Source organism: Panthera tigris, chromosome C2 (assembly GCF_018350195.1).
Source record: "Panthera tigris isolate Pti1 chromosome C2, P.tigris_Pti1_mat1.1, whole genome shotgun sequence".
NCBI classification, from domain to species: domain Eukaryota; kingdom Metazoa; phylum Chordata; class Mammalia; order Carnivora; family Felidae; genus Panthera; species Panthera tigris.
Genome location: NC_056668.1, coordinates 52,494,628 through 52,515,537, shown reverse-complemented (window position 1 = coordinate 52,515,537; position 20,910 = coordinate 52,494,628). Strand labels below are relative to the sequence as shown.

General features: G+C 38.7%; 1 protein-coding gene across 6 annotated transcripts in view; it reads left to right on the top strand.

The window, feature by feature from the left end:
* The window catches only part of CBLB (Cbl proto-oncogene B), a 221,157-nt gene that overhangs the window by 4,772 nt on the left and 195,475 nt on the right, over window positions 1-20,910 (top strand). For 3 of the 6 annotated variants that reach the window (XM_007098582.3, XM_042956254.1, XM_007098580.3), the window contains exons 1-2: window positions 6,619-6,733; window positions 8,115-8,298. In XM_007098582.3, the coding sequence (XP_007098644.2) occupies window positions 8,131-8,298 (168 nt within the window). In that variant the 5' untranslated portion in view covers window positions 6,619-6,733; window positions 8,115-8,130. The other 3 variants (XM_042956253.1, XM_015544975.2, XM_015544976.2) reach the window with 3 other exon arrangements.

The following is a 20,910-nucleotide window of genomic DNA, read 5'->3' as shown; positions in this document are numbered from 1 at the left end:
CTTTCTTCCATGTCCTTGCTCACGAGGTCCCCTCTGACTAGAAATGACCTTTTGTGATTAACTGTTAAGCCTGTTTGTGTTTCAGCTTTGTAATCACTTTTTCCAAGCTGGGTTAGGTGCTTTTCCCCAATTTCTCGTAATGATCTCTGCCTCACGAAATTACTGCTTTTGCCACTTGAGTTTATAATGATCTCTGAATATGCCTGCTTTCTCTCTGAAAACAATGACTAGTGCTTAATCATCTTTGTATTCCCTGGTGTCTAGCATAATGCTTGGCATGTTTTAGATGCTCAAAAAGGTTTGTTGAATAAATGAGTAAATGAGCAGTTAGAAGTCATTGTTGATAAAATAAAATTGGATACCTAGTAGATGTTTTGTCTCAAAACAATAAAAAATTTTAAAAGGATAACTTTTGTCTGTTGAGAATTGTGAACTTGGGAACCAGTAGAGAGACTTTCTGTAGACTTGGAATATATTAGATCTCTGTTGACATTATTAGAGCTACTCCTGGAGGTAATGTGCTTCTGATTTATACATTCATTTCAGAACTTTCTGGTTATAATTTGGCTTCTTGAGTAGAAAAAATGAATATAAAGCTGGTCTATATTAATATGGGTCTGATTAGCAGTTATATTTCTCACACAATTACGTTGTTTGTATACTACACATGAATGTCCTGAATTTGGGTTTGTTATCTATATTTTTTAGGGTTCAATCACGATGGACAAATTTTTTTAATTTCCAGACCTGCCAAACTGAATGATATGATCAGTACCAAGATCCCTTCAGCCTTGAAATTTTGAATTTATATTTTGTTAAATTGAAAAATTAAAATAAAAATTCAATCTTGTATTAATGTGTTATAAATCAAAATGTGTAGGGATTATAGAGAAATTATTGTGACAAAGTCTGTCATATTTTACATTCCTCACACATACTCTTGAGGGAAAAGAAAATTATCTACATTTTTACAAATCAAGGTATGTTAGGTGAACATGGAAAATGTACTATGAAATATGAAGACTGCAGCGGAGGTATGAAGGAACACTGAACTGAGGCAAAGTAGTAGGTTTTTAAATTTTTTGTTTTTTATTTTAGAGAGAGAGCATGAGTGGGGAAGAGGGGCAGAGGGAGAGAGAGAATTAAAAATAATTACATTTATTTATTTATTTTGAGAGAGAGAGAGAAAGAACACAAGTGGAGTAGGAACAGAGAGAGAGGGAAAGAGAGAAAGGGAGAGAGATTCCAAGAAGGCTCTGAGCTATCAGCACAGAGCCCAAAATGGGGCTTGAACTCATGAACCGTGAGATCATGACCTGAGTGGAGATCAAGAGTCAGATGCTTAACCGAGTCACCCAGGTGGCAGGAGAGAGAGAAATCTTAAATAGGCTCCATGCTTAGCCCGGAGCCTGACTCAGCACTTGATCCCATGACTATGGGATCATGACCTGACCCAAAATCAAGAGTTGGGTGCTCAATTAACTGAGCCACTCAGGCGCCCCAGTAGTAGGTTTGTTCCAAGCGTTAAAGTTACTATATTTAACACTGTCGTATAAATTTTATTTATTTATTTATTTATTTATTTATTTATTTATTTATTTGAGAGGGAGGACAGAGGGAGAAGGAGTGAGAGAATCTTAAGCAGGCTCCATGCTCCAGCACAGAGACCAAGCTGGGGCTCCATCTCAAGACTGTGGGATCATGACCTGAGCCGAAATCAAGAGTGGGAGCTTCACTGACTGAGCCACTCAGGCGCTCGTAAATCCTTTTTATTACGAATAACAACTGTCCAATCGTTTTCTGGAAAATATTGATCTGGGAATCTATTATCTGGGGAAAAAGATCACAAAGAAATTCATTTAAGGTTTTTTTTTTTTTTTCTTTCACCTAAGTAACTGTCTAATCTGATACATGCTTTAGGGTGGAAATGTATTGAGGCAATTACTTGATTTTGCCTATTCTGCACCCTATGATTTTGAATTGTTTAGGATTACTGAGCCCACATTCTGTAATGAGAATTAGATATAATTTACAACGCATACTTTCTCATATAATAAATCTTAAGCATATATGTATCTAGTAATAGCAGACACTAGGTTTTGCTTGGGAAGTGATAACCTATTATAATACATGTCTTTATATATATGTATATTGTTCTGGATTTCAGCTGAGTATCCCAAATTTTTCTTATCTCATACCACCAGTATTGGAAACGACAGCTTTTGTTTCAAGAACTGGTTTATTAATCATAAGTTTAATTTTTAAAACAAGATCTTTGTGGTGGAATTTGCCAGTTTCTTGCCAAACACCTATTCAGGCTCTTCTCTTTAGACCCCAAACTCTAATTTTTAGCTGGTTATATTGCATCCTATAATAAAAAGCACATTGTCTTCCAGACATCTTTGCAGCTAAGTTTGGGCATGGGACTGAGTTTTGGCCTTGAACTATTACAGAGAAATATTTGGGGGAGTTCTCTGAAAATTGCTTGAAGGGGATTGATTCAGCTGGAAGTTCAATATAGACTCCCACTTTCTTCTTAGCTTTTACTCTGAAAATTAGTAATAATAGCTGGAGCACCGACAGCCATCTTGGAATGTAAGGTGGCTTTGAGGGTAGGAGGCCAGGTACTGGGATGATACAGAAGAAAGAGGAACTTAGGTCCTTAAGAAATTTGTGGACCCACCATTCCTATCTGTAATTCCTATTTTCAGATTTTTTTCAGTGTGCGAGAGAAGTAAGATTCTATCTTGTTTGTCATTGTTATTTTTGTTGTTGCTGTTGCTGTTAAGAAAGAATTTCAGTTGAGCCCAAACTTGTACTCAGGAGTCTGGTTATGTCTGATGAAACCATATATCCATTACTCCTCACTGCCAGCTATTAGTATGTGTTGTTAAAGACAGATGAAAATCTATTCCTCTCAACAAGGAATGACTTGTTAAACCCAAATATGACTAGATAATAATGTTCTTATTTCTCTCTAGCCTGTGAATTTATGTCCATATTAGTTTTTTTGTAGTGTATCATTCTCTATTTTTATTTTAGGAGGGGCATTGTAAATCTGCTTTGCGGGAAATGTAACATTTTTAAAAATAATTTTTCTTAATGTTTATTTATTTTTGAGAGACAGAGACAGAGAATGAGCAGGGGAGGGGCAGAGACAGAGGGAGACACAGAATCCGAAGCAGGCTCCAGGCTCTGAGTGGTCAGCATGGAGCCTGATATGGGGCTCGAACTCATGGACTGCAAGATCATGACTTGAGCCAAAGTCAGACACTCAATCTACTGAGCCACCCAAGCACCCCGGAAATGTAACATCTTGCTTGGAATTGTGAATACCATGGATTCTCCATTGCATGGAAACAGGAACAACCTTATATTTCCTATGCAATACCCTTGATCAGTCTATTCATTCATTTAACGAGTATTTTGTTTTTGAGTAGCTATTATGGGTCAAGTAAATTGTGGGAAGGCTTTGTTATTTAGTCAACTCATGTCTTTATCACATGGGACACCTGTGAATTACGAGAAATTAGAAAAAAAAAGAAGAGAAAAAAAATTGAACTGAATGGAAAGTATCTGAAAAGATTTTTAAAAAAAGATGAAAAGTGTTCAAAGATAGGACTGTAATCTACATTTCCCCAGATGACACCAGCCAGTAAGTACAGATATTAATGTCAGACATTAATGCTTGAATTATAAGGGTTCATAGTTGCCATTACAAAATTTCTCAGTACTCCAGCCATGAAGCCTCCTAGGCTTTTCTGGGAATCTTAGGGGGAAGGTCACCGTGCTTACGATGAGCCTCTGAGTATTATTCATCTACTGGCTGCTATGGTGCTTGCAAGACTCTTAGGTAGGAATCCCTTACCACTCTGCTTCATGTCAGGATCTTCCACAACACTCCTGTCCTGTGAAGATACCATTTCCAAGTTCGCTCTAGGTTACAAATTCCCACACTGCCAAAGGATACTGCATTGATATTAAACTGCACTGTTTTGGCAATTGAGGTGTTCTATGTAGAAATGAGGAAACTAGGTCTCCAGTCCACTCTGCCACATTGAAATGCTACCATTTATGCTCCCAAGTCTCCCATGAAAGCATTCTTTTGTGTTCTTATTTATAGCCCTGCAGTATGCAGTGCTTTCTTATACTCTATCTCTCATGTTTCCATTGGAGGTTCCTAGGGTATGAAGTTCATCCCAATAGGTCTGTATTCTCCTATGTACATCAACTCATGCTAACAGCTTGCAGGGAGAGCTACTGCCCCATCAGTTAGTTCATAACCAAACCATGAATCCTAGTTTGGGCTCAGATGGGAACCCTGCTATGTCAGAACTTAACATAGATTCTAGATGATTTTGATAAAAATAGCTAGTTGAGACTGAAGCTGTAATTTCTTGATATTGTGTGTGAATGTGCCTGTGTGTATTATATGTGCATACATATATACATGTATATATTACCATATCCCACAAAGCTTATAATCTGTATCAATATGGTATTGAAACATAGGAAATTTCGTATTCTAATTAAGTCATCTCTTCCAGTTTCAAAACTAATACAAAAGGAATGCCACATGCTATAACATGTATTTTACTTACTCTACATTTATCCAGATGTGAGTGTGAGTAATGCATGTACAGTGTTCCCTTAAGCCACTGTTTTTCTACATGCTGAAAAAATTTCTATACATAGTTTATATGTTTTTGAATTTGTTTAAAAGGCGAGCCAATAATTTTTTCACTTTTACAGTCTCCCCTTAGTCAATATAGCTACTGTTAACATGAGTAAAGGAGATATGAATGGGTGGAGGAGATATGGAGAGGTCAACACTTTTGTAGATAAACGCAATGTAAAAACAAGGAACTACTCTTTAATTATTGGCATAGAAATAATGGGAAAGAAACAAAATTACTTCCTGAACCACATTTTATCACCTGACTACCTGTTTTAATCAAATGAAAATCTTAACCATCTGAATTTAGGGCTGCACAGTAAATTATAACAACTTAGGAGCCTTGACAGTAATGATCACAGTACTAAAATGGTTATTTAGAAAGAAAGTCAGGACCATTGAGAAATATTTTATCAGGTTAACTGGTTAGAGAAAGAATAGAAATAATTTTTCAAAAAAATTTTTTAATATTTATTTATTTTTGAAACAGAGACAGACAGAGCATGAATGGGGGAGGGTCAGAGAGAGGGAGACACAGAATCTGAAGCAAGCTCCAGGCTCTGAGCTGTCAGCACAGAGCCCGACGGGGGGAGGGCTCGAACTCATGGACCCTGAGATCATGACTTGAGCCGAAGTTGGATGCTTAACTGACTGAGCCACCCAGGTGCCCCTAGAAATATATTTTCTTAAAGACACAAAATATCACCACATCTGAGAAGTCCAAGGTGTAAAGTGTATTCAGCACCACCAACGGTGGTAGAAAGAAAATTCCAAAGCATGACAGTTCAGAGCAATTGTCAGTAGCACCTGTGGCAGGATTGAAGTTAAACAGAAAGAGATAGAAGGCATTTATTTAATCTACGATCTCGTTGAAAGAGGGGTCCCAGCACAGTAGATTTTTCCTTTTAAGATTAGCTAGATGTGGTTCTTTCTAAGGGCATAGTGATGGAACTACAGAAAAGAGATCACAAATGCTGGGAGAGAATGGCAGATACAATGAGGTTGGTTTTAAGACGGAGAGAAATCTATATAAAGTGACTCAAACAAAATACAAAAGCTGATTCCTCTTCAGTCATTTAGGCAGAAACTTATACTAAATTAAAAGGTGGGTTGCATATATTAGCAATTCCCATAGTCTGGTTCTTTTACTGCCCTGTCTTTATTAGTAGCCACTATTTGGTCAGCAGGGTCAACTATTTGCTTTTTTCATGAGCCTGATGTTTGATCTTCACTGTTTCTAGAACTAACAGTAAAGGGATACACTCAGAAATTTAGGAAGTTTGGGTTGGCATTCAGGTGTTAACCCTAGTCTACTCTATGCGAGGTTTATATTTCATCTTAGAAGCTAGCTGCGTGACTGCTGTGCTTTTTTTTGACAGCCAGCAAGAAGCAATGCCTTAGACCTGTCTGGCTGCTGTCCTGGGTAGAAGAGTTTGGCAGCCCTAGGGAGATGAAATTCTTCAGCTTCGGACCCGCCCAGAGTAGAGAAGCAACACCCTCTCAGCCACTACTCTGTTGCTATGAAACAAAAGACTAGGAAGGTGAGCGAAGCAGGAAGTCCCGCCTTTTAGCCCCAGTTGGCTTTGGCTCCGGCTCCCAATGCTCACGCCCACTCGCCCACTCCTTATTGGTCAGTTCCCCAGTGCCTGGCATCCTTTCTTCCATTTCCTTTCCCTTTTCCACTTTCGTTCTTGGGTGAGTCCAGTCCTCCCATTACCCTCCAAGTCCCTTTCCATTTGGGACGTGCCGCGAGCGGGCCTTCCTTTGGGGCCATTGTGTACTGTGGGAGACGTGGACTGGGTGGTAGTGCGAGGACGGCCGCCTCCCTACCATTGGCGCTCCCCGCTGTCGGGCAGTGCAAGGGCGCGTAGGATTGGTCTAGCCGCAGGAGGCCCCGCCCTCGGCTCCGCCCCGCTCCTGGGTTTCTCTGTGTGTGTATGCTACAGGGGTGGGGTATCCAGCGAGTGGTCTCCTCCTCCAGCTAGTGCTGCTGCGGCGTCCCGCGGCCTCCCCGAGAATCGGGCGGGAGGGGAGAGCGGGTGTGGATTGGTCTTGACGGTAATTGTTGCGTTTCCCTGTCTCGGTGGCCTGCGCTCTGGGTTGCTTCTTCCTCGGGAACGTGCTTTTACGGCGATCCCACACTCCCTGCCCGGGCTATCCACGCACCCTGGGCTCGTGTGTGTAAAGTAGGACCCTCGCACACGCGTGTCTCTGGACAGCTGCGGCGCCGGGAGGCCGGGAGGGAACGGGACGCCGGGGAGGCTTGCCGCTTTTTTTCCGGCCAGGGGGCCCTGGGGCAGCCAGGCGCGGGCCACGGAAGGAGAGGGGACAGCCCTGGCTTCCAGCTGCTGTCGTCGCCGCCTGCACAGTTTGTAGAGGGGTATTTAAAGACCGGAACCCTGGCTTGGCCCGAGGAGGAAGGAGAACGAGTAGAGGGAGACAGGCGGCTGGGATTGCAGACATCCCGGGGCGGGGTGGGGGGGTGCGTCCGCTTGGGAGCCGAATGCCGGGCGCCCAAGACTGACGGGGCTGCGGGCTCTGGGGGTGCGAGGGGGTACTTTGTCCTTTCTCTGTCCACCTTCCTCCCCCAGCTGAGGTCCGAGAGTGGCCGGAGAGGGGCCTGAACAAGGAGGGGGCAAAGACGTCCCGAAACAAAGCTTTGGACACCCCCCCCCATCCCCCTGGGGTGAGACGAGAGGAAAGGAACGATCTAAGTGAACTCTCTTCTCCTTTCTGTGCCCGCTCTTGTCAGTTTCTTAACCCTCTTTTTAAAATGGGTTATTTGTTGGTTTGTTTGGCTCTTAACTTGGGGCTAACTCCTCACCGCGTTGGTTTAAAGAACTGTGTGTTCGGTTGTCTATGTTCCTGTGTCCATACTTGTTGGTTTTAGCGGGGAAAATCCAAATCCTAAGCCTTTGTTGACAACAGATATGTCCCTTATGGTCCTGTAAAATAATGTTTACATTTATATAACTTGAGGAAATCTAACGGAGTGAAAATGCAGTTTTTGAGTGAGGCTTTCAGAATGTTTTCTGGGGGCTTTAGTTCTAGTGTATGTACGTTGAATTGTGATTAAGGCAGGGATGGGGAGAACATCGTGTGCTTATCTAGTTGGAGAAAACCTATGTTAAGTTTTTTTTTTGTTGTTGTTATGAGTTGGTTGTTAATCAAGGCTTCTGCTACATGAAATGTGAGAAGGTTGCATCTTTAACTCTTACTGTTCCAAAAGCAAATGTAAGGTCAATGCTCCTAAACCTTGGGTGTACAGATTGAGAATGCAAATTCATAGGCTATTGAAAGTTGAATCGGGGACCCAGGATTTTCTCCTCACTGATGAAGGAGAATGTAGTGGGTACAAATTAACCTGTTCAGTTCACCTGGGTAAACATTTTCATGTCCAACTAACTTTTTTTTTTTTTTTTTTTAATCTGCCTGTCAGAGAACTAAGGTTCCAGATGGCAAATTCTATGAATGGCAGAAACCCTGGTGGTCGAGGAGGAAACCCCCGAAAAGGAAGAATTTTGGGAATTATTGATGCTATTCAAGATGCAGTTGGACCTCCTAAGCAAGCAGCAGCAGATCGCAGGACTGTGGAGAAAACTTGGAAACTCATGGACAAAGTGGTAAGTTCTGTATGCTTGTGCCTGTGTGCAGGCTCATTTGCCCTGGATATGGTTTCTTCCTCTATGGTTTTATTTGAACCATTAATTATTAGTATTGTTACCATTAATAATTATTATTATGGCAACAGTCTATTGATTTGGCTTGACCATTTTTCTAACATCCACTCTATGTTTTAAAAAGTTGGAATCAGAACACAGACTTGTTTTTTCACCTTTTGTCCTGCTCTTTAAGGTTCAGAGTTCCTCTATATGACTCAGATATGCAAAGTTTTTACCCTTGGCTGCCCTTTGTTGGTACATGGCCACAGAATAGTTTGGAAGTGTTTATCTTCTATGACGTTGTGTTACTGTTAAATAACAAAAGAGTGCAGGCAAGTATTTTAAGAAAAGCCTCTGATGGACCCCTCATGATAACCACAGTACTTGATGCTGAGAATATCTACTAGGGAAAGAACCAGATTAGTCCTTAAGTAAGGAAGCAGTATTTGAGAGAGTTTCCATTTTCATCTTTGAGAATTCATCTTCATTAAGGAACTTTTTTGTTGTTGTCAATGATAGAGTCACAGTTTCTTTCATCTATTCCATTTTGAAACAGGAAACCTTTTCGATTGCACATTGTTTATTGTGAAAGGAAAATTTATGATGGAGGTGGTGGGGCGGAGAGTATCAGAAACCTCTGTGGTTTCTGCATGTTGCTATCAGATGAATTCTAATTTCAAGAAGAAATCAAGCTGGATGTCCATACCCTGAGAAGTCTAGGCAACTTGAATATTTTACAGGGGTCTACTGAGAAACTGTAGCTTCCACTGTCCTCTGTTACTAAGTAGGATTATGAAATAAATATGATTAAGATGTAGCATGCTGTGGTGCAGAATTAATAGTTCTTGCTTTTGAAGCAGTGGTACTGTCTGCTATATATTGGTAAACGTTTGTAGCACCATCTGGTTTCATTTCATAGATATTTGGGGCTAATTATAAATTTAGTTGATGCAAGGCTTTTGATATTTTTGTGACTGCAGAAATGGAGTTTTAAAAAAATATCTTTTGTAGGGATGTGCGAGAGCCTCCTTGAAAGCTTATGGTAGCAGTTGCCTTTACCGTGGCTTGTAGTTGTGTATGAATGTTTGCCACAAAAAGCCACCGCCAGTGGTGTTAGCCGTACAGGAAGGTGATGAGATTTGTTTTATCTTCATTTATCCTTGCGGGAAGTACAGATGGATAGATGAACGATAGGCCTGCCATTCTATGGCCGGTGGTGCTAAATGCAGAGCCAGAAATTTTTGCCAGCTAAATATCCTTAGTTCTTGGCTTTAGTGTGACCTATTTAAGCTTCTGCCAGTTTATTCAAATTGTGATATTAAAATGCTCCAGACAGAATGATGTCATAGTGTCAGAACATTGCAACTTGCTGCTTGAGGTCAGGTTTTGATGTTAGCATCAGATACTTAAGAATAAGGAGTGTGCACTTGAAAGAGCTGCATGTATCTGGCAGGCGCAACGCTAGCTGTCTTTGCTTTTCCAAAGAGTATGCACTGTAAGGTCTTTCTTAACTGCCTAAATCATTAGTTGGGTGTAAGAGAAGGAATTCAAGGTTTTTCTCTAACTTACCTGTTATATGAGTGGCCAACAGATGGGTCCGATTCTCCCAACGAGCTGCACCTCCCTCCCCACCCCTTTCTGTGAGTGGTCAGAATTTGTGCATTTGTGAGTGAATGGGAGAACATCAAATAAAAAAGATTTATATAAGGAAGTGGTGAACTATAGTTCATATAAAGTCATTATTTTTCAAACATGAGGAAATATATTCATAGTTTTGGTTTGTAACTGTTAACATAAGTCTTAGCCACTTTTAATTATGTCACCATGAGTTATAGTAAAATAGATGGTTTTTTGATAGTTAAGCTTCTGCCATTGTTTATTTTATTAACCCTTTTGTGGGTTTGGGTTTAGCCTCTCCAATCGAGAAACTCGACTCATAAGGGAAACTATTATTGACAGTCTGTACTTAGTGGGATGAGGGTTTGGGTGCTGGCAAAGGTGCATTGGTATGGCTTTCCCTATTTGTCTTCATTATTTGTCAAGAATAAAAATTGTGTTCATTTACAAATGCATCCATGGGTTTTATGGAGGGAAATCACATAAATCATTATAAAAGAGTTCAGGATGTTTATTACTACTCGATCACACACTAATAAAAAGGCATTGAGAGTTACTAACTGAAAATATATTTTATTTAATTGTGTAATGCAGAAGCATCATCCCCCCACATGTGTTTACCTTTATTTTCTTTGTCAGTGGTGAAGGAAGTGGTTCATAACCTCAACATTGTCCTGCTGATTACATCAGGATCTTTATTATTAGTCCAAAAGTTAATCCCTTGACACATTACCTAACCGTTTCATAAAATAACTGCAGTAAGCATGAGTGTAGCTTGTGAATAACAGAAAAAGTAACCATCAAGCCTAACTGGTAGTTATGTAAAAGGCAGGGTTAAATATTTAGTTAATATTTTTGTCTTTAGGAAGCTTCTTCAACAAGGGCAGATCTTAGAAGTATAAACATGAAACCAGATTAAAGTTCAGTATGTTTCAGCTACCTACAAAGTAAAATCACTTATTTTGCAGGAGATATGAAATGGTCTCAGACTGTAGGAGAAGTATCCAATAAGTGTGTAGTCTTCCCATTCCCTGGCCTCTAGGATTTAAAACAGTCAACTGGGATTCCAGTTCCAACTAATTGTTATGGTTTCAGAGGGCAGACCTTCTATACAAGGTCACTGAGAGTAGGAGGGAGTCATTGCTCAGTTGTGTTTTTTGTGACATGTGAAGTGTTTTGTGATAAAACATCAGTGGCACAGAGTTAGCAAGGTACATTTATTGAGAAAAAGAACAGTAACATATCCCAAAGCATCCCATTTAGATGTAGTTTTTGGCCTTAGCTCTATGTGTCAGTTTAAGTCAGTAGCTAACCCCAGACTCTTCAGGTCCATGGATGCCTGGTTGATACAGTGACAGAACTATTATTCTTGAATACATATCTCGGTTCAAAAATACCTGGAATGTGGAGTTTGTTCCAAAGCTGTTACAGAGATGGGTTTCTTAAACACTTAGTCAGCATTTACTGAGGGCCTATACTGTGTTCAACAATAAGTGCTTATTGCTAGGGATGAAGCTACATAAGATGTATCTTTGCCTTTGACCTGTCAAAAAACTCAGACCCACATCGGAGCCAGACATATACATGGTAATTTATTATTTACTTATTATATTTACTAGGTAATTGCCATGTAGTATGGACAAGGCTGTAATACAGACGTGTATGAAGTACACTGGGAGCAAAGTGAAGAGTATCCACCTTGTTTTTCTGGCTGCCTTTCAGACAATTGTCTGTCTGGATTCTGCTGGGCACTACCTTTAGGAACAGCATTATTGTACTCTTGTTGGAAGTGTTGAGGTGAGAGTAAGGAAATGATTGCTAATCAGTATGGTAGGAATGATAATTTATTCATGCGAGGTTCCTGAGCATGGTTTTCATAAGTGTCTTAGCCAGGTGATGGAAAAGGGAAGAAACAGTTTTCCATCTAATAGTTACTAAATGTACTGGACTTACATGGATGTTCAGGAAATTAGAAACTAATTAATTGATGCCAAAGAGCAAAGCAAGTTGAATACCTGCCTACGTTTTGTCTTGCTGTCCTTGTCATTTATTTGAAATTACATTATTGAAAGAGTTTTAAAAGCATTTAAAAAGCGATGATGCCGAATAGCCTTTTCCGCCTTTTACCCTCAGTATATTCAGTACATTTGTCAAGCTTGGAATGCAATTCATTCTCTGTCTTTATAATTTTACTGCAACCATGATATATTTTAAAGTTTGTCAATCAAAGATGCTTGGAATACATGCTATTTAAAAAAAAAAAAAACTAATAGTAGGTATTTTTTTCTAAGGTGAATTCCCCATAAGTCTAAAAAATTATATGTGGGATGAAACTTAGGTTTTGGATGCCTATTGTTTGTGTTTGTTGGGTTTGAGATACCACCATCCTTAGGCCCTTGGAATAGGGAATAGCATTTATTTGAATTATTCTTCACATATTTTCTTTTCCTCAGTGAAGTTGTTCTGTGTTAGCAGAATCATGGGCACTGCCTGACTTGGGTAGATGATAACACATTAAATATCCGGACAATTTTATTTTAATACTGAAAGTTTGAATTTGTGCTTAGATAAATGAAGTGATCCCAAAGTTTGCTACTTTTCTACTTCTAGGAAAAACTTTTATAAAGTAAGACATTAAAAAGAATCCTACCAAGTTACCTTGGTTTATCCTTGTGGTATAGGGCATTCATTTAACAGAAGCTTTAATCAGTAATTTTTAAAAAATGCTTATTTATTTATTTTGAGAGAGAAAGAGAGAGAGAGAGAGACAGACAGACAGACAGACAGTGTGAGTGGAGCAGGAGCAGAGAAAGAGGGAGAGAGAGGATCCCAAGTAGTCACCATGTTGTCATCATAGAACCCAGAGCCCAACATGGGCTCGATCTCATGAACACCAAGATCATGACTTGAGCCTAAATCAAGAAGAGCTGGCCGCTTGCCTGCCTGAGCCACCTAGGTGTCCTAGTTAGTAATCTTTTTTAACTCTTATAAAATCTTTACCATTCATTTGAATCAACTTTTCCTTTCTTTGAAGTTGCTTTATATCCTGTCTATTGATTTCATCATTCATTTATCAAATTCCATTTATGGAAAGAGATTTGTAAATACCCCTTCCATTCTATGTAGTATAGTGTATTCTACATACTACAGAGTGTAGTAAGTGTTGTAATGGGATATAAATAAAGTGCTGTGACTTAGGATGTGGTGGAGGAGAATGCGCTTGCTAAGGTGAAGAGTTGACATGGAATGAGGCATGGTAGAGGTATTAGCCCGCTTCTCTTTTGAGGATGTTTTGGATTCCAGTGAGGTGGAGGACACATCACGCTGAAGGAATGTGGGGAAAGGGAGATTGTTAAGAAGGTAAGTTTGAGAAAGATGAAGAGGCTTTCTGCTCTTTCAAGGAGTTTAGACTGGATTTAAAATCTTTGACCAGAGTGTGAAAAACAGTCAAGGCTATGCTGTGATAGATTACTCTCTTGACTCTGAAAAGGATGGATTAAGAGAAAAGAAACTTAAAAGTAGGAGTAATGATCCAGGGAAATTAAAACAGACTGGGCAAGAAATAATGAAGGGCTGAGCTAGAGAATTGAGAGTCTGTATAGCGAGTATGGGTTCAAACATGGGAGGCACTTTGGAGATAAAAGTTACAGATCTGGTGACCCTTTAGAGATAGAGGATGAAAGAGAAGGTGAAGTGAAAGTGACTCGAGGTGTTTAGCTTGAAGGCAGTGATGCCCTTAAAGAGATCAGGAACATAGTAAGAAAAAGAGGAAGCCTGGGAGTTGGTGCCTGTGTTTGTTTTTGGCCATGTTGAGTTTGACATGCCAGAGTGAAATCCATTTTGAAGTCAAAAAGTTGAATGTGCAGTTAAAGAGAGAAGTTGAAACTAGAGACATATGTTTAGTAGATATGCCCACAGAGTTTGCATTTCAAGTTGTAGAACAGCAAGAGATTTGCAATGCAGAGCAGAAGATGAGAGTCCGAGAAAAAGTCAGAGATTGGCATTTTGGCTCTGTGGGGTTGTACTTATAATTAGATGGTAGTGAAGGAGAGAGAATCTTACAAAAAACACTGATGAGAGAGGTTGGAAAAGAATTAGGGCATATTGATTTCTTGGGTAGAGACAGCTTCAATTAAGGAGATAGTTTCACATTCTGAGAAAACCAAGTTCAAGTCCAAGTGGAGAAAACCAAGCAGGATGAAAATTGAAGAAGTTGCTAAATTTCATGAGTAGAGGCCATTGTTGACCTTTCAAGAGTGGTTTCATTTACGTGAGGGCACTAGATTAAAAAGAGTGTGTGGGTCATTTAACAGTCGTTCTAGAAGTGTGACAACTGGTGAAAAGAAGAAAGTTCTCATAGATAGCTTGCCGGTTTGAGTAGAACATAACATTGTGTGTGTGTGGGTGCTATAGGAGAGCTTCACAGATTGAAGGGAAGGGATACAGGTAGAGAGTGATTTAAAATGCAAAGAAAGAAGAAATAATAAAGTGGCATCCTAGAAGATTACAGTGTGGGAGGAAAAGGGTAAGAACAAGTTGAAGAGTGAACTGGGGTAGATAACTAACTTCTACTTAGATAAGAGAGAAGTTAGGAAATACACAGAGTGTTGAGAGATTTTGTAAATTTTACATTGGGTTCTCATGAAGTGATTTAAGGAATAACATTTGTAGTGTTGAATCCATGTTTTAAAACTGTTTATTACAGAATGAACAATGTATATTTTAATCAGTCTTCAGCAATGAAATGTGTATATAAGTAAAACATTGGAAATAAGTTTTTATCTTACAGATTAAGATCATTTTAGAAACATGCAGTGACTTAAATCATGCCACAATACTATTTTTATCCACTCTGCTTGGGCATATAGTTAAGGTTTTTGTTTTGTTTTTAAATATATAATTGTAAGTTGCTGATACTTTCCTGGTAATGAAGGAAGCATTTTGAAAATAAGTGACCAAACTTTTAGCTCTTTAACGTATTAATATTTAAATATTGTTAAATATACTCATGTCATCTTCCCTTTTTTTTTAATATGAAATTTATTGTCAAATTGGTTTCCATACAACACCCAGTGCTCATCCCAACAGGTGCCCTCCTCAGTGCCCATCACCCACCCCTCCCACCCCCCATCAACCCTCAGTTTATTCTCAGTTATTAAGAGTCTCTTATGGTCTGGCTCCCTCCCTCTTTAACTTTTTTTTTTTTCCCCTTCCCCTCCCCCATGGTCTTAACACTGTTAAGTTTCTCAGGATCTGCATAACAAACCACAATTTCTTTATCCATTCATCAGTTGATGGACATTTAGGCTCTTTCATAATTTGGCTATTGCTGAAAGTGCTGCTATAAATATTGGGGTACAAGTGCCCCTCTGCATCAGCACTCCTGTATCCCTTGGGTAAATTCCTAGCAGTGCTATTGCTGGGTCATAAGGTAGATATATTTTTAATTTTTTGAGGAACCTCCACACTGTTTTCCAGAGTGGCTGCACCAGTTAGCATTCCCACCAACAGTGCAAGAGGGTTCCTGTTTCTCCACATCCTCTCTAGCATCTGTAGTCTCCTTATTTGTTCATTTTAGCCACTCTGACTGACTCATGCTATCTTCCAATAGCAATAACAAAAAAAGTTATTAAATGTTCTACCTGTTCAGATTCCACATCAGCTGAGTACTTACTGCTGATGTATTATTAGCCTTGTTTGCTGCTTTCTTGAACAAAACACTCCAGACTTTTACAGGGTTTCAGGTAGTGTGAAGAACTTCAGGATCTCAAAGAAACTCTTAATGATCTTCAACAGAGCAGTCAGTGCCCTTGGTCTAATTATCTATGTTGGCAAAATCTGCAGAGTTGACCATGTTGTGGTATAATATAAAATATGGAAGGGGAAGTTCTAAAAAGTAGTGAGCGTCAACTATGTGCCAGGTACTGTGCAGAGCACTTTACATTTCTTTTTCTAAGAATTATAACATCCAAAGAGTTTTCTAAAGGAAGAAACTGGCCCAAAGTTGTAAAGCTAATAAATGGCAGCACCAGATCTTAGGTTTGATTGATTCTAGCATCTGTGTTCATAGTATGAAGATTCAAGCAGACCATGGAATAATATGATTCTTCCCCTTTCCGTGAGAAGTGAATCAAAAAGATCTTCACCCCCTAATTTTTGATATGATCAAATTCTTTTCAAAACTTTGTACTCGTTTAGACAGGTTTAGTCATTCTAGGTGTGGTTTTCCTATGTATAATATTACCTTCTTCTGAGAAGTTCTTTGTTCTTTCCCTTCTACACTTTCTTTCCTCCATCAAGTATTTATTGTGCATTTACTCTCTGCAAGATTCTACATTAGGTGATGGAGACAGACCAGTGAGAGAGATAGGTTTTCCACCCTTAAGGAAGATCTGTTCTTATTTGGAGGAAAGTGAACAAATGAATACACAATTGATAGTTTAGTTACAACTAGTCAATTATTTAATGTGTTTATGTAAATCTTTTAAAGAAACCTTCATTGAAAACCATAAATGATTGGGTAGTTGCCCCTAAATCCTACCACAATTAATACACTAGACTCCTGACCAGTTTGATATGCTAATTACTTGTTTTGCCCAATTAATACTCTATGTAGAAAGGGTTTTTGTATTATCTTTACACTTTTTACATTTTATACTGGATACATTTATATAGTTTTATACACTTAGGATGATTTGCTAAATTAAAATGGGAAGAACTCAACTCATAGATGCTTTTTATCATAATGATATACTTTTGTGTAATTGCAGTAAGGAATTTCTTAAAACATTTACGTGAGGAGCACAGACAGGGGATTCTTTCAGGCTTTCCATACTGTTGTTAAAAATGGGATATTTCACTTCAGGGGTACATGATTTAATATAACTGAATGCCCTGTGAAGTGAGGTGTGCTCTATAATGAAAGTCTGTTACAGTATAGGCACAATTCCTTACTGGTGAAGTTTGCCATTTGTTTCAGGAGAATTTCTTTCATGCATTTCGGGGGCTGGGTCCTGAACCTAAGAAATATGTTAGCTGACCTAATACCTTTTTGTTACCTTTTGATTAGAAGTTTTAATTAAGGCTCAGTGGAGAAACTCTTTAAATGCAAGAGTTTTCCAAGAATAATTGATGGCTTTGAAAATTCTTATAGCACTAGTAAATCCTGTGTTTATATTTGTGCCTTTGCTTTGATACTGTTGAAGATATATTTAATGTATGTGAATACATATTGTATGTGTACAGCATATGTAAAGATTAGACATATATTTTTATGTATGTGAAATGGTATGGACATATACAGAGAGGCCCCCTTAAAAATCTCTAAATACATTTAAACAAATACAGTAGGTAGTTGCATACTGTTATGGAGAGAGTGCCTGACTCTCTCAAGTCTAGACATTAGTGGGTTGAGAGCAGTAAACTCAGCTATGTTCCATTTCTGTGTTGTAGTATTTTTCTGTGAAAAGGAGGGAATTGGTCATAGTGATTTCCAATGTCTTCTTTAGTTCTAAAACTCTTTGAGTCAATGACTCTCATGGAGTTTGTGGCCTAATTCAGTGGTAAATGTTTTGCCTTTTCGTTTAAAAGCAAAGAGTAACATTGCTAATGAACCAGTCCTTTTATGCACTGGTGTTAAAAAGTTCGTCATTGTATAATAAGATTGTAGATTTGTTCTTTTTAAAGCTTTTCTGTGTTGGGACCACCTTTCATCTTAGGAAGCAACTTAGATATTTCTAGAAGACGGCTAAGTCATTTGAATCTGAACTTGAACCTTGTGGTGAGCTTGATTTTTCTCCTTAACATACTGTTTTTAGAAAAGCAATTTTTCTTTCTCTGGCTTTCACAGTTGCTTGCACGTAGCAGGCACTCAATAAATATTTATCGAATTGAATTTGACCTGCCTAGAAGTCATAGTCCTGGTGTAGGGTTATTCATTTTTGGCAGAAGCTGGCATAAATCACAGAGTTTAATGCTAATCCAACTGATCAACTGTGTACTCAGCAGCATATCAGCATTGTATGTTATACTTTCCCAAATGCAAATTTAGAAAACTGTGTGGCCTACAGGGGCCTTGTGCCACTCAACCCTAGGCTTCCTGTGCCTTTACCTTTTAGAATGACTGCATCGACTCCTTTCTTTCTGATCTATTCTCTAGTGCCTCCTAAGCCTTTGCATACCCTTTTGCCTGGAATATTCCTTTTGCAAATTTAGGAATGCCTTTCTTGATATCTTCATGTCAAAATATGAGTGAGCTGCTGATTTTCTCCTCCAGCACATTGTACTCTCCTCCATCATAGCACTTAATGTCTCCTGGAATTCTTTTTAAGCCATCAGTCTTTTTCACTAGAAAACTCCTTGAGGACAGGTCTGTGATTTATTTCATTCTGCATTCCCTAGGGCCTGTAACAATGCCTGAAACAGAAATGTTTGTAGAATTAACAAATGGGTCCTGAAATTCATGTAAATTTGCAAATGGCATAAAAATAAAAATGTAAATGAGGTTAGCCAGAGATCATTAATTATATGCCTAATTCTAATTAAATTGTGATATAGTTAGAAAGAAGATCAGCCTGAGATTCAGAAGATGCAGGCTCTTGTGTTGGATTAATGATTTTTTAATAGTCCCTTAATCTTTGTAGTTCTTAGTTTCTTTATCTGAAAATGAATGGATTGGACAGGATCTTTCCTAAAATCCCTCAGAGCAAGAATTACATTGCTCCTAAGTTAATTATAGAGAAGTAGGTCTCTTCTGCCAGACTCCTTGAGGCAGGAAGTATGTTGTAGTCATCTATAATTTCCTGGCACTAAGCTCAGTACCTGGTATATAGTAGTTATGCAAACAGTTGTACCGAATAAAATAATAAATTCCCAGATAGAATTACAATTTAAATAAAGCAAATGAGAAAAAGGTCAGGTAGAGAATAGCAAATTAAAAATCTGTAACACTTAAAAAAATCTGTTAAAGAATATTTATTTGGAATATCTGAAGAAAATACCTGAGAGAAATTTTTTTTTTATCAGTTAAAAAGTTCACCGGTAGAGGAAATTAATTTGAAACTGGATAGTCCCCTAACTACAAGTTAATAATTTATCAATCTGTGAGGTGCTGTAGCAAGTTTTATGTTGCTGAAATTAAACTGTGTCTGCTGTATGATGTTGCTGGCAATATTTTTGAAATTCGTGCATACTTGTGATACTATTTTATTTTTTAAGAATTGAAAAACTATATGCTGTTTCAACCAGAATTTATTCAATCATTGACCTGTTTAGTATTTCATCAGTCGTTAGGACAGAATGAGCCTCTCTGATTATATCAAAGTGTCACAAAGTAAAAGGAGGGTAAAAAGCTTTATCAGCCCCTTTAACTATACTTTTCTAATGATTTGGCATTATTTAATATGCCAAATGGTCTTGGGTACCATTGGACATGTTTAAATTACCAAACTGGAATTGGATCTTCTTGCTCCTATGCTGTGTGCTGCTTGATGGGCACTTGAAGTATTCCTGAATCCATTTTTTGTTGTTGTTGTTGTTGTTGTTGTTGCATTAGCTGACAATATTTTAACTAGTCCTGGAAATAACTGTGCATCTCACATACCTTCTACTAAAGCCACACTAAATGTATTTTCCAACTCAAATTCCCATCAGCCAGATTTGAAAAATACCTACAGCCACTTCAGTGCCACCCAACAGGAGGTTAAGTGTGATGAAAGGGAAGTCATACTGGAAAAAGAAATCATAACCAATTGTGTGTTTTTTTATTTTATTTATTTATTTATTTATTTATTTATTTATTTATTTATTTATATTTAGAGAGATTGAGAGCATGAGGTGGGGGAGGGGGGCGGGGGGAGAAGCAGAGAAAGGGGGAAAAGAGAATCCCAAGCAGGTTCCAGTCAACCTGAGCCAAAATCAAGCTGTCAGAGGCATAACTGATTGAGCCACCCGGGTGCCCCTTAACCTTGTGTTTAAAATCTCTTGCTCTTGGGGCACCTGGGTTGCTCAGTCTGTTGAGGGACTGACTTCAGCTCAGGTCATGATCTCATGGTTCGTGGGTTCAAGCCGTGCATCAGGCTCTGTGCTGAGGGGCTCAGAGCCTGGAGTCTGCTTTGAATTCTGTGGTTCCCCCTATCTCTGCCCCTCCCCCGCTCACACTTTTTCTCTCTCTCAAAAATAAAAAATAAAATAAAATATCTTGCTCTTGAAAGTGTTACAAAAATATGTGATGAAAGCCTTAGAAGAGGGCTAGCTATTTGAGGGACCATCAAGTTTATGCTTCACTGGCTTCTCAGTAAAGCTGCCTTTGCTTTGTACACTTTGCTTTTTGTGAGATTGTGCACCTTTACATTATGTGTGCTCTTGGGCAGTATCCAGTGAATTCATTTACAAATTATTTAATTGGGTGGTTCCTTATGCCCTGGTTTGAGGGATAGGAGGAATAAGATGAGTTAACTAACTTTTGACTAAATTGCATGAACATGTAGAATTGAATATAGTAGTTGAGCTGCTACTTTTTCATCCTAGCAGAAGGTTCTGCAGGCAGCTCCAAATGCCCCAGTGGTTGGGTGACACCCGATGTAATGACTGAATCTTTATGGAATGCATGTCTACAGGCACGGGATATAATATGGGGAGGTGGAAAAGACTCGCTCTGACCTGATACCCATTTACTACTTAATAACTCAGTTATTAAAATAGCACTTCTTTGTTTTATTCTCCTCAGGGTTCAGGAACAATATGCCAAAACATTAATTAAAATCTATGAAAGAGCTTTAGCTGGGAGTTCAGTGTAGTAAAATGATATCTAAATGTGAGGCGACGTTGGTTGCCAGCAGAAGACGCCCATTTCCTAATTTTTATTTAAACAAAGAGACTATAAGTGGTATACAATAATTAGCACATTGGAGTTCTGTGAAGCCATGAACAATGGGATACTGTAGAAGAGAGAAAGAA